The following is a 14,919-nucleotide window of genomic DNA, read 5'->3' as shown; positions in this document are numbered from 1 at the left end:
AATGCCTCATTTTGATTTCAATTTACGTTCATAACAGACCTCACATAGCTTTTGGTGTCGACTTCCACTAGCTTGAGCTGTGTTGACACGTACTCTAAAAAGTGGCCTATACACCACGTAATTATTGTGGAAGTTGTTTGGGGATCAGTGTGCCTTTAGGACACACGCGCAGCTAACGGACGTGTTAGGAGATAAAAAGCAAGTCAGGTCAGTTGGTATACTGGTATCGTGTGGAGTGCACTACCTCGCTGCTTCTAAAGTTCTACCAACACAGGAAAGAAAATGGAGGTTGCTTCAGCGGCGGTTCGACCGGACCAAGCGGTAAGAGTAAATATATTTATAACAAAAAACATGTAAGCCTAAATTACTCATACTGGGCCCAATTTCATAAAGCTGTTAAGTAGAAAATACTGTTTGGCAAATTTATTTGCTGAGCTAAAAGCTGAGTGGGGCCTCAATTGAAACAATGTAAACTTTGGAATTTGGGCTAGTAACCAGTTTTTTTTTTTTGCTGGGAAAGATTTGTATGTGCTTAGCAAGCTGTTATGACTGGCAGGCTTCATCTTGTCTTTTTTACTCCAATTACTGCTCTGACGCACTAATCCTGATACGAGATAATTAACGCTTTCCTAGTTCTACCTTTCGAGACGATGTCCGTTGGCCTGTCCTTGCTCTAGGCATAGCGCCAATGTTTTCTTCCCGGCTATGCTCTCTTGGGTTGTATGATCAGACAGTACAAATCAACACAACAACAATGCGGGTGACCTTATACATACTCGGCATAGATTATGGAAGTACTTCAAAATGAGGGCTAGACTTGATAAGGATGAGTTTCCTGTATAGAGAACGGTTGATAACGTAGTAGCGAAACTTTGTACCTCATAACAACGACAAAAGCTGTTGCTTCACCCCGTACCTATGTTGCCATTAATTTTGTTTTAGATGAAGTGGACACTATTGGTAATAATTAATCAAAATATTTATTAGCATAAAACCTTACTTGGTAACGAGTAATGGAGAGAGGTTGATAGTATAAAACATTGTGAGAAACAGCTCCCTCTGAAGTGGAGTAGTTTTCGAGAAAGAAGTAACTTTCCACGAATTTGATTTCGAGACCTCAAGTTTAGAATTTGAGGCCTCGAAATCAAACATCTGAAAGCACTTCGTGTGACAAGGGTGTTTTTTCTTTCATAGTTATCTCGCAACTCCGATGACCAATCGAGCTCAAATTTTCACAGATTTGTTATTTTATGCATATGTTGAGAAGTGAGAAGACTGGTCTTTGACAATTACCAATAGTGGCCAGTGTCTTTAAAGTTGACTTAAGATACACCTTTATAAAATGTTAATGCACTCATTTTGACTAGGTCCTATATTATTTGTATTATTCATTTCGAATTACTCATTTATTCAACATTGAAAAAACGTATGCATTACTTTGCCCCAATCAAGCGGTAAATTTAAAACCAGAAATAAATGTTAAAACCAAAGTTATTTTGATACATATATTTCTTTACATTATGGACGTCACAGGAGTACAATGCTTTTACTGTAACAGTTCCATATAACAACTGATTACTTATTTTGATAGCGGAAACATTCACTTTGGCAAATGAGTTTACCAGACAAGAGGTTGTGTATGCAGGATAAATGGGTTTATTTTTAATTTCATCGAATAATGAGCTCTTGATCTATGATACCAAGTACGCCCGAAACCTCCCACAGGTCAGATTTTAGCCAAAGTCTGTGACCAAATAAGCCTGACCCTTTTGGGGGTCAGATGGCCCGTAATCTTTTTCAAAAAAAATATGAGGAAATGGATCAAACTGATGCAGTGTCCGTAACTGCCGCTTATTTTCTACTTTTTGCTGCCAACTTTTCCCAAAGCACTACCACCATGTTCTGCAATGTTCCCTCTTGATGCAAATGCAATGGCATGTAGAAATCAGTTGAGAACAAGGGGCTCATAGTTGTTCCCCTCCACTTCCGATTTCGATCTGACTGCACTGATTTGAATGATTGGCTTATAGTATGTGGGTTTAAAGGGGGGGGGGGGTCTATGACCTGAAAGGGTAACATTTTGGAGGTTTGTAGTTCTTTATGAAACACGTGTGAAGCTCTTTTTTAGGACACTAGGTTGTGAAAGCCTGAAATGCCTACACAGTTTCGCTTGAGTGGTGGTACTTATGGTGCAGGTGGAACTAAACGACAATGGAATTTGCTTTTTATTCCATTTCCACACTATAAATAAACTACTAATACCCTTAAAGAAAAAAAAGTACAATTGTCACGCAAACGTGGAGACGTTGTTCGTTGCCGAAGCGAGAGAAAAATCAGCCTTTTTCGCTTGCCTTGGTAAATTTTGAATTGTAGTGCACTTGTGCATCAATAGGAGTTATACAAGACTTCATCGTGTGAATTTGTGCAATAAACCAGTAGGGGCTTTGTAAATTTGTCTTTTTGAAATAACATTTTCAATTTGCTAAATCGAAGTGAGCACAATGCGAAGATTGACAGAACGGCATTTACCGGCCTTAAAATAACCCACGACACACACATCAAGTGGTGCCCTGTGCTTTTGCTGAGGTGCACGTAGCAAAGTTCCAACTTTTAAGTTGGCAGTGTTCTCATTGCCCCTTACCAGAGGAGAACTGTGACCCCTTCCAGAGCGAAGTTCGAGGCCCTGTCTTTAACCAAAATAAATCGACATTTGGTTCTCGAAACTGCAACCAGTGTTCTAAGTCCAATGGTTTAGTTTTATGATGAGTTAAAATAAAACAAGATAAACTGAATGATTTCCAAAGGTTTCTCGATCGATCATAAATTGGCAATGATGTGTAACATGGTCATGTGTGAGGCACTTTTACGCGAGTCAAGTAAAAGACAATCTAGAGAATGTTACGTTTTATGAAAGTGAAACATTAATTTGTTGCTCGATATTTGCCCCCCCCCCCACCCCCCCCCCCCTTGTGGCTTCATTATGCTCAGGGAATCTCAGTAATTTCGTAAGTTTAAGGAACACCCTCGCATTATCTGACATGGTTTATCATTTTCTATTTTCTATTAAACTTTTTTTTTTTTCATTTCATTTCGCGTTCTGGTCGCGTTCTCTGGTCGCGCTCTGGCATACACTGCTGGCACCCAGCAGTTAAACCTTGATATGTGATTCCCTTAGGAGATACGTCTCGCTGAAGCTTACTGCTACGAACAGCTGGCGGCTTCGTATCACCATCAAGCCCCACAGGGGAACTGTTGGAAAATAACAGGGACGATCTGAAATTGGCGAGGTTTTTACTGCAATCATATATTTGTTTAAAGGCAGTGGACACTATTGGTAATTGTCAATGACTAGCCTTCACATTTTGGTGTATCTCAACATATGCATAAAATAACAAACCTGTGAAAATTTGAGCTCAATCGGTCATCGAAGTTGCGAGATAATAATGAAAGAAAAACAACCCTTGCAACACGAAGTTGTGTGCGTTTAGATGGTTGATTTCGAGACCTCAAGTTCTAAAACTTGAGGTCTCGAAATCAAATTCGTGGAAAAATACTTCTTTCTCGAAAACTATGGCACTTCAGAGGGAGCCGTTTCTCACAATGTTTTATACCATCAACCTCTCCCCATTACTCGTCATCAAGAAAGGTTTTATGCCAATAATTATTGTGAGTAATTACCAATAGTGTCCACTGCCTTTAATGGCTGGCCATGGACACATTGTTGAATTCAGCACCAGGTGATGACGTGTGATTGTTTTGTGGCATTCAATGCTAATTAGTTTGTTATTGCCACTGGGTACTTGTGGGGTCCTTTTACACATTGAACACCAAAAATTACTTCATAATGGTTCGGTTTTCCACGAAAACAATCAGGTTTTTTTTCTAATTTTCTCCTGGCTCACCCAATTAACTCAAAGGACACAAAAACGTAATTCGTATGGAGCAGTGAAGAGCTGTTGATATTATAAAAATTGCTCGAAACGATTCCTTTGATTTAAAGGAACGTTACAAAAGCAAACAAAATCGTGAAGATCATTAAATCGTGAAGATAGTAGAAAGCGTCCCTTGAGATATTTATGTCTGAAATGTCATATATTTGATGAGAAATAAAAGTCTTACTTCGCGTTTGGAGTTTATCACTCAGTGAGCGTTTATTGGTTTTTTGTGCATCGATGTCATGCAAAATGTGACCGGATTGCCGATCGATCCCAAACTTCTACAGGTTTGTCAGTTTATGTAATGATGGATTACATTAAGTGCTTACACTGCCAGCAAATGTTTTGTTAGCAAAACCAATTCATGTTATTCTGTTATGTTCCTTTATAGGGAAAGTACACGTTTGGTATAGTTACTCAAAACCAATTTTAACTTAAAAACTGACTTGGTAACTAGCATTGGAGAGCTGTTGTTTATGGGAAACAACTCCCTCTGAAGTAAAACGTAGTTTTTGAGAAACAGGTAATTTTTCACTAGAATAACGTATTACTATCTGAACGCACACAAATTCTGTCCAACAAGGGTGTTTTTTCTTTCATCATTTTCTCGCAACTTCGACGACTGATTGAGCTCAAATTTTCACAGGCTTGTTATTTTATGCTTATGATGGGATACACCAAGTGAACAGACTGGTCTTTGGCAATTAAACATGTTCCCTTTAAGAGAAAAAGTTAATTTTTCATCCGAAAGTTTCGCATCTGAACCTGAGAAAGGCTTTATACTCATGAAGCCCATCTCATCTCAGGCTTCTGAACGCACACAACATTATATGCAACAAAGGGTGTGTTTCCGTTTGAAGTTTTTCTTTATTTCTTTTAAATTTCGATGACCATAATATCGAGCTCAATTTGAGTTTGTTATGTTATGCCTATAATTTGGACCCACCACGTGAGAATACTGGTCTTTGACAGTTACCAAAAGTATACCCTGCCTTAAACATGTTGAAATTTTCCTCTAACCGAAAAACATGGAATACAATTGTTAGTCATGAGTCATCAGTTACTCTGTGGTAGGAAGATGGTCACCATACGAACTTGAAGTTTTTTCATCTGCTACCCATAACAGTAAATTATTAACATATTAAATTGACACGAGCTGCAAAGAGTATACTTCAACAGATGGCCAAAATAATGGAATACAGATAAGATATGCGCCCATCATCGCTTGAAATGAAGTGGTCTTTATTTGTATGTGCTCTTTTAAAGCCAGTGGACACTTTCGGTAAACAATATTGTCAAAGGCCCACACTTCGTGTATCACAACTAATATATAAAATAACAAACCTGAGAAAATGTAGGCTCAATCGGTCATCGGAGTCGGGACATATAACGGGAAAACCCAGCCTTGTTTCCGCACGTTTCGCTGTGTCATGACATGTGTTTAAAATAAATCCGTAATTCTCGATATCGAGAATTGATATTGGTTAAAGGAACACGTTGCCTTGGATCGGTCGAGTTGGTCTTTGAAAAGCGTTTTGTGACCGTTTGTTATAAAATGCATATGGTTAGAAAGATGATGTAAAAGTAGAATACAATGATCTACACAAATATGCCTCGAAATTGCGTGGTTTTCTTTTTACCTCGTCCAATAACACGGTCGGCCATTTATGGGAGTCAAAATTTTGACTCCCATAAATGGCCGACCGTGATAGTTCGTGACGTAAAAAGAAAACCGTGCAATTTTTAGTGATACTTGTGTGGATTATTACTTTTAAAACATCTTTCTAACCATATATATTTCATAACAAACGGTTTCAAACGCTTTTTAGTGACCAACTCGTCCGATCCAAGGCAACGTGTTCCTTTAATGTTTCGTCAAAAAGTAAAGCATTTCATGGACTAATTTTTCAAGAGAAGTCTTTCACCATTACCTTCTGTAAACCCTGTAAATTATCTGTACCGAAAGGGTCCCACTGCACTTTGTGTAACCCAACACATGAAATAGCAAACCTTCAAATATGTGGTCACGAAAACTTGTGGTGACAAAAACATCGCAGATACAGTGCTTATTACACACATCGGTGTAAGCCTACAACCAAGTAATATTATTCTTTATACCCAAAGCAAATTTACATGAATTAATTTTTTTTTGCCGTTTCAAACATCGGATTTCGGACTATGTCGCGAGATCAAAACCCGTTGTTTTCCCCATTTTCTCTCAAAAAATAATGTAGAAGTTGTTTCTGCAATTTTAGTCTATGTGGAGATTTCCAACATTTAATATCATAACACCATGTAAAGGCCCAAGGTAAAACCTGTGGTGTGAACATTTTGAATCTGTCCAATGGTCATCGTGATAACTGGGTTGGTCTATGAGCTGGGCCCAACTTCATAGCACTGCTTAGCGGCCGATTTTGTGCTTACTGTGCGATTTCCATTTCATAGCGCTGCTAACCGTAAGCACACGAAAAGGTGTGCTAATCTTCCAGCGCTTGCTGCACGAAAATAAATGACGTCAAAATGCAAATTGATGGTGGAAGCGCAATATGGCCGCCTAATTTTTCTGCTAACCTGTAAAATACGCTTGCAACTTAGCAAATTTGTCTGCTACAGTAAGCACGAAAATGTTTTTCCCGTAAAGCAGTGCTATGAAATTGGGCCCAAATGCCAAAGCCTAGTATCCTGGTTTTTGAAAGTGACCTTTCCTCAACCACATCACATAATGAGATGCATCAGCATATATTATTATGCTAATGAGATATTGAATCAGATGACACCTTCTGAGTACAAATCAATAACTTATTGATAGCGCCATGGTCAATATTACGGCCTCCTCGTTCACGGCCCCTAATGAATATTCAGTTTGATATTAACGACGTCACTGAATGTTTGGCAATAATTGTTATCAGTTTGTTTAATTACTCTACGGCGGCCCTGAGGGGACATGAATGGAAGGAAATTAGCTATAATATTGCCTTTCTTTTAAAGCTAATCATCTTAAAAGATAAAATAGAATTAGCTGTTGCAAGCAGAGCTACATGTACCAACCAAAAGGACCTATGGTAGAAATGCAAAAAAGAAAGAAAACAAATGCTTTATTGCTCAAAATCATAATATGCAACACTGCCCATCAATCCTTCGGCGTAGTCTGGTCTAGCAGTCTCATGACGTCACAATAAACATGGATTCCCTTTTGATAACTCATCAAATTACTCTGGAAGATCTTCCCGATTCTGGAATTCCCAGTATGCCAAATGGCACATACCTCGACCATGCAGCTTCCACTAATGATCGTGTAATAAACATGACGGGATGTCCAAGTCATGGCACTGTCATGTCATACAAAGGCAAGTTCTGATAAATCTACAGGCCACATCATAGCGTAAACATATAGGCAATATTTAACATGGGGTACTTTTTTTTTTTGGGGGGGGGCAACTATATGAAGTAGCTTTGATTAAAGACGTTACTAAATTGGGTGCACCACACTTAAAGTAACCATAGCAACGAATGCTAAAATATTCATAAATACTCAACAAATATTTGAAAGTCTCTCAGCTTTTGGAAAACAAACCAAATATATTTTATGACAACTTAACTTCATTTTCCCCCCTTTAATTTGTTGGTAGGATAATACCGTAGATGAGCTTTTGAACTCATCCGAAATTAAAGTAAAACACACTGAACGAAACTGGCAAAACTCTATCGTGGAAAAGACCTCACATCACCTTGTAACAGAGCCCTTTTAGAGGGATATTGTAACCCCAAATGCTCCAGGATGAAAGTCAACAACGGGGCACAATATTGGACCATTTTTAAACAATCCATTCCGACGGCTTTCAAATTATTTGAATTTCCAATTACCAAAGTTAAAGACACTGGACACTATTAGTAATTGTCAAAGACCAGTCTTCTCAACTGGTGTATCTCCGTAAAGAGTTTCTCTTCTGCAGTGTGGTGCAGCCAAATATATCAATGCCAAATGGCTTATAGTTTCATTTCACATCATGGCCCAATTTTATAGAGCTGCTAAGCCCAAAAATTTGCTTAGCATGAAATTTCTTCCTTGATAAAAAACAGGATTACCAACCAAATTTTCATTTGTTGCATATTGCTTGTTACTGGTATTCAGCTGTTGTTTGCTTTAACCTGAAAATAACTTGGAAGTTTAGTTGGTAATCCTGTTTTTATCGAGGAAGAAATTTCCTGCTAAGCATTATTGTGTGCTTAGCTGCTCTATGAAACTGGGCCCAGGTTTACACACAATTCCACGGACGAAAACCTTACACGGTCCAATTCAAAGAAAGACATACCACGGTTACAAAAAAACAGTTTCTTTTTAGTAAGGTGTACGAAGTCTCAATGCCAAACAGCTCTATAACTTCACATCAAGCTCAACACAATTCCACAGACGAAACCCCAAACATCAAATTCAGAGAAAGGCCTTATACCTCAATGACAAAACCAGTTCTAATGTTTCAGTCTAGGCCAGACAGGGTTGAATGTCACGACACATTCCATCTGTCTGTATGGGAGAGAGTGAGTCGGTAATCTAGACATCATCGGCAGTGATGAGTAACGATAAAGGAATGTCAGCCTGCCAGACTAAAGGGGGATTCAAACAGATCAATGGCAATGTGTTCTAATATCTCGACTATTATTGGACTTAAATATGTTCAATTCTTAAAAGTTAAATATTACATCATTGGCCATTAGAAGAGTCCGCGCATCTCCAACCTTAAGATTGAACAGATACAAGGATTTGAAATTTTGCATGGTGTGAGTATAACTAGGTGAGGTTTGCTGTAGCACCGGGTTGGCGTAGTGGTATCTTCCCTCGCCTTACACCTCTTGGACCCCGTTTCAAATCCCACCAGGGGCACTAAGTGGATTTGGTGTTTCAGTCCCTACTTGACTGCGTGGCTTTTCCCTGGAATAATTTTCTTGGTTTTTCCTCCCACATCTAAAACTAAGACTTTCTTCTGTGTCTTCTCTCTATTTGGGTTCTTGGCTAGTACAGTGAATAAGTTTGCTTGAAAGTTCCATGTGCCGATTTCACATAGAGCCAGGGGTGGATTTCACAAAGAGTTAAGACAATCTTATCTCAAATTAGGACGAACTTAGGACTAGCCGTACGTTTTTGATATCCCCTAGGACCAGTCCCAAGTTAGGACTGGTCCTAATCTCTTTGTGAAATCGACACCAGGATTGATATAACTTCCAATTATTTGATTTTTGCTCGCTAAGCAAAGTGTGATGTCACAATACAAATAATGACAACCGTACAACTCGTCTTAAGATTAATCATATTTCTTTGTAAAATCAATCCCTGGCTTCACAACCAGAATGAAATGAAAAGAAATTAATATAAACAAATAAAATGAAATTAATTATTTTCTGACCTCACAGGTTACAAGTCAAAGTTCAAACGAGACGCCCTCAAGGCCCACAACAAGTACAGGTCCATGCATGGCGCCCCCAACATCAAGATGAATGGCAACGTCAGCAAATACGCACAGGAGTGGGCCAATAAGCTGGCTAAGAATGCGCAGCTTCAACACAGATCGGAGCACAAGTACGGAGAGAACATCTACTGGGGAAGCGACTCTAGAGGACTGGAGGAAATGACAGGTCAGGTTATACGATTTTACCCATTGGTACCTACTACAGAGCATTCACACCCATTGCCACCCATCACACCGATCAACTATTGATATCCGTTGACACCCATCGACACCCATCCCAAATAATTCAACCTATCCACCACCCATTCCCAGCCAATCAAACCCGTTGGTACCCATCGGCACCCATTCCAAACAAGTCCTCCTATTTCCACCACCCATCCACAGCCATTCAAACCCGTTGGTACCCATTGGCACCCATCCCAAACATTTCAACCTATCCACTACCCATTCCCAGCCAATCAAACCCGTTGTTACCCATCGGCACCCATCCCAAACAATTCAACATATCCACCACCCATTCCCAGCCAATCAAACCCGTTGGTACCCATCGGCACCCATTCCAAATAACTCCACCTATTTCCACCACCCATTCCCAGCCATTCAAACCCGTTGGTACCCATCGGCACCCATCCCAAACAATTCAACATATCCACCACCCATTCCCAGCCAATCAAACCCGTTGGTACCCATCGGCACCCATTCCAAATAACTCCACCTATTTCCACCACCCATCCGCAGCCAATCAAACCCGTTGTTACCCATCGGCACCCATCCCAAACAATTCAACATATCCACCACCCATTCCCAGCCAATCAAACCCGTTGGTACCCATCGGCACCCATTCCAAATAACTCCACCTATTTCCACCACCCATCCGCAGCCATTCAAACCCGTTGGCACCCATCGGCACCCATCCCAAATAACATTCCACCCATCCCCAACCAACAATTAACCACACCCATATTTTATAACCTGTCCACACCCAGTGCCATCTATTCACACGTTACATTTTGCAAGTTAGTGAGCCTTTCGGTAAGCAGTGGTATGAATAATGTGGATAGGGCTTCCGTATTCCGTTATGAACAGGATGGTAAGTACAACATATTGCTAGAAATATTATAAGCATCACAAAAGTTCATTTACAACAAAAACAGATGCACAAGTTAGTCCCACGGTGATATGGTTTCTCTGCGACATATTATTTCTGTCCCCAAAGAGTTCCATTGAATTATTATGAGGGTGGATGTGGTACTCGTTAGAAGGCGTGACCCCTGCCACGGTGCGGACGAATTCACTTCCGCTTGGGATGAAAAAATCATCAGTTTGGACGCATTGGAATGTTGAAACAGCCGTCTGGCACTTTACGCAGTGACATTACGAACCATGATTCATGAACTAAAATTAATATTGTTTTAAATGTTTTATGTTTACGCGTGAATACATTTTGGTTGGGGAGGGTACATTCGTTCATTGCTTGTAGATTTCAATAAACACAATGCAACCAGTTATGACCCGTTAAATTGTAAATCAAAATACGTTTTCACTTTTCTGAAAATAAGTTACAGCGTATTATAAATCGTTAAAAATTGTACACAACATGTACTTTAACAAAATCGATGTTGAACACCCAAAAAATCAAATAATATGGTCGGGGAAATGTTAAAGTTACCTTTTCACATGGCCATGATTACTGGAACTTTCCCCTGTCACTGTAGTATAGTACAAAAGTAAATGACCGCCAGGCAGGGCTAGCAGCCTGTCACCCAACAGAATCATTAAGAATGTTTCCAAAATTCCTTTCTAATTGGGTATTTTTTGTTTTGATTTGATTGATTTTGATTTAATTGATTTAGGAGACAAAGCAGTCAAGTCTTTCTACGATGAAATCAACAGATATAACTTCAGCAGCGGAGGCTTCTCCTCAGGAACAGGTCAGATGTTTTTTAAGATATTTTCAATTTCCGAAAGACTTTTGCATTACTTGGTTTATTTTCATTAATCTGGTTTATATGAGTTAGTTAACCGTTTGTTTATCGTTTTACACAGGTCATTTTACGCAAGTTGTATGGAAACAATCCAAAAGTCTCGGCATCGGTGTGGCAGTTAATCCTCGTAACCAAAATGAAGTCTTCGCTGTGTTCAACTACGATCCCCCTGGGAACGTGAGCGGGAAATACAAGGAGAACGTCTTACCAAGCAAGAAACGATAAGAACAAACAATTTGGCGGGAAAAATGCCGTTACAAAGACCGCTAGAAGTGTCGATGGTAGAAAGCCTATTAAAAAGATGTCTTCTTTAAATGCACTGGGGTGGATTTCACAAAGAGTTAGGGCTAGTCTTATCTCGAGTTAGGACCAGTTACTCGTCCTAACTTAGGACTGTCCATGCAATTTGTATATCTCCTAGGGGACTAGTCCTAACTCTTTGTGAAATCGACCCCAGGACACCTTTGGTAATTTGTCAAAGACTTACTTGGTGTATCCCAACATAATGCATTAAATAACTAATCTGTGAAAAGGTTTGTCATTGAAATTGCATAAACATACTGAAGAAAGAAAAACAAAATTGTTGCACAAATTGTTTGCTTTCAAATGCCTAATAAAGGAGTCAAGCCTGAAGTCTTTTAATATTAGAGTGAGAATTTACCCCTTTCTCAAACACTACATTACTTCAGAGGGAGCCGTTTCTCACAATGTTTTCAACAACTATATTGCTCTTTACCAAATACATTTTTATGCTAACATTGTGTTGAGTAATGGTGTCCAGTTCCTTTAAAACAATTTTCACTATTTTTAAGGACAGAGTTCCGCTTTCTAAATTTTCGTAAAATTGTTCACTTATTTTGGGAACAAAATATTTGATTGTGTACTTCTTTAAACCGCCGCTTTCATTGTTAGTATGAAAAAACACTGTAGCCAAAAGTACAGTTGATTTGGACTTTTAGCACCGTAATAATTATACCATCCATTCCTTGCAATAGTATAGAGGGCGTGCTTCTTATTACAACAGTAACGGTAGTTGGGAAAAATCTTTCTTTTTAAAACCCTCTTTTCATGTATATAATATTTTTTATAAGTTGTCCGCGAATAATTGTGATGCATGTGATTTATTTCTAGTCAAAAGATATCTCAGTGGGTTTGAAAGCGTTACAAGCGCAAATCACAACTGGATTTATGTAATAATTGTGTTTGTCAAAACTTTGAACTGAATGTGATTTTCTAAATACTGATTATCGTTTACTTAAAATTTTATTGGACTAATTCATATATAAATTCTTTTCATTTTGTTGTTGTTCACTTGCTTTCAACGACATTGCGCATACTTATCGATATATCAGGACATACAGAGCTGCCGAGGTACAACAATGCGTATCCGAAGAATAAAGGTAACATGTAACATGAACAAGTTGTGAATGGTGCTCATTTCTGCTAAGCTAACAAATTGTTTGTACTATTGTCTGCTTAAAGCTCAATGTCGGAACTAGTACCGAGACTTAGTTTCCCCTCGTTTACTCAAGTTTCCTCTATCGGATTTCCAAGCTGGGGTTTTTCTTTTGAACTAGCCCTACTAAATTGTTCACACATATTTTTTTTTATGAACAATTTTATACATGTCAGTAAAGTCAATAAAATTTAAGGTGGGCCATAATACCCAAATCTCTGTATTTTTATTAAATTATTTTGGGTTGGCTTTTTTTTATACTATTAATAATCATTATGCCGGTGCATGTCGTAGGGAAGTCTTTCCTCCGGAAGTCCCCACCCCCTCCCCCAGTTTGACAAAAAAACAATGGGTCGTATGAATAAAAAGTAGTATTTACTGACAAGTACTAGCAAAAAGTAAAAGCATAAACTTCCAAGTAGAAGCATTCAGTAAAAGCATCTTCTAAATTCCGTATGAATAAACCTATTCTTTTACTGCAAAGTATTCACTTAATGCTTTGGAGTAAATACTTCTGATATACCATGGCTGAATGGCTCTTAACAAAAGGTTTCCTTTGTATTACAACTCCCATTCACGTCTACGTACGCACTCACACACACAGCCAAAGAAGCATTTGATTTAACAGAAACATAGAAATCTTCAAGTCAGCCATGAGGTTTTTATTCTGACAACATTTTGATGAAGACGACTCATCTGGACACACAGCTTTTGAAACTTGGAGTGGAGCATGGCAGCGCTGTATAGAGAAGATGAGAGCTGGATATGAGCATAGCTATTTAACTTAAACTTAAAAGTTTTAATAATAACACGAACAACATTCTATTGAAATGCATTTAATTGTTTAAAAAATTACTTCTTCTGATTTTATGAACAATAAGATTTAATGATCGAAGCATTCATTTCTGAGTTGAAAAAATTCTTTATATCTTTTTAAAAAGCTTACTGTAATGATACAAAACGGTTTTTTTTACAAACGGTTTTATTTTATCCTCAGCATATATAAACAAGTTTGATTAAAAGCAGTTTGAGTTTGTGTGTATTGTTTCTGTTGTGAAACACTGTGTATGTGTCTATTTAATATTTCAGTGATGTCTTTCCTTTGGACTAAAACATTTTATCCTGTGAGGAACATTCATAAACACTGTCATTTCTTCGGACGAGCCTTTTACTTCTGTGCCCAAGGTAGCTCTGGAGCTACCTTGAAAAATCACTAGTATTTACTTGCATTTTGTAGTATATTCTCCGTTTTATTCATATGGAAGTAAGTAAGTGCTAAAATTAAAAGAATTTACTTTTTGGTAAAAGTAGATACTTTTAGCATTTTAGTAAATACTTTTAAGTAACAGTTTTTACTTCCTTTTATTCATATGGATGGTAGTAAATACTTGAAATTTTCAAGTAAAAGTAAGTACTACTTTTTATTCATACGACCCAATGTGCTGGAGTAGGTTGATTAAAAAGAGAGCGCTATCAGAAGAAATTGTGTACACCGTTCTAGGCAAAAAGAGGAACTGAGGTTTTGCAGTCTCATCCACTAGAATTGTGTTTCGTCATGGTCTTTGTGACAGAAACATTGTCGGTTCTCGATAGAACGGCACAAACGAGTTCAGTCATTCGTATACTGGTCTCACCCCTTTTAAAAAGGCCCTCAAGACCCATCTTTTCTCTGCTGGCATGTAATCTGGGTTTCCCAAGTGTAACCCCTTCCCCCCCCCCCCCCCCCCCCCCTCCAACCCTGCCCTTCTGGCTCTCTGTTCTTTTCATTTTCCAGCGCTTTGCATCCTCTGGTAAAAGGCGCTATATAAATGTCTTTTTTATTTAATTATTATTTATTTATATCATTGGTTGTGAAGGGTTTGGATCAACGTAAAGGCCCGGTCACACAGGCCCCCGTTGGGGGGGGGGGGGGGGAGGGGGGGGGGGGGTGGCAGGAGATTCTTCCCCGCCCTGGACATTCGGTCCCCCACATGGCGATCTGTGTACAACCTTTTTATGATAGCGCCCTCTTTTGAAACATACATTTCCATGAGGGGGACCGAATCTCGCGGACAGAATTATTCGCCCTTGGACAACGA

General features: G+C 38.8%; 1 protein-coding gene across 1 annotated transcript; it reads left to right on the top strand.

Moving 5' to 3' along the window:
* On the top strand, nt 1-13,900 carry LOC139951698 (Golgi-associated plant pathogenesis-related protein 1-like). Its single transcript, XM_071950725.1, has 4 exons — nt 1-321; nt 9,345-9,566; nt 11,254-11,331; nt 11,447-13,900. Exons 2-4 carry the CDS (start codon nt 9,401-9,403, stop codon nt 11,608-11,610), a joined length of 408 nt encoding a protein of 135 aa, XP_071806826.1. The 5' UTR covers nt 1-321; nt 9,345-9,400; the 3' UTR covers nt 11,611-13,900.
* The last annotated feature ends 1,019 nt before the right edge of the window (nt 13,901-14,919 follow it).

This window comes from Asterias amurensis, chromosome 19, assembly GCF_032118995.1.
Source record: "Asterias amurensis chromosome 19, ASM3211899v1".
NCBI lineage: Eukaryota > Metazoa > Echinodermata > Asteroidea > Forcipulatida > Asteriidae > Asterias > Asterias amurensis.
The sequence above is the reverse complement of the archived record's forward strand: the minus strand, read 5'-3'. Positions and strand labels throughout refer to the sequence as shown.

Bases quoted from the DNA above. Each gene is read 5' to 3' on its own strand.
- LOC139951698 (XM_071950725.1), top strand. From the start codon at position 9,401: ATGCATGGCGCCCCCAACATCAAGATGAATGGCAACGTCAGCAAATAC. The intron at 9,567-11,253 runs GTCAGGTTATAC...TAATTGATTTAG, and splicing joins AGGACTGGAGGAAATGACAG to GAGACAAAGCAGTCAAGTCT. The intron at 11,332-11,446 runs GTCAGATGTTTT...CGTTTTACACAG, and splicing joins AGGCTTCTCCTCAGGAACAG to GTCATTTTACGCAAGTTGTA.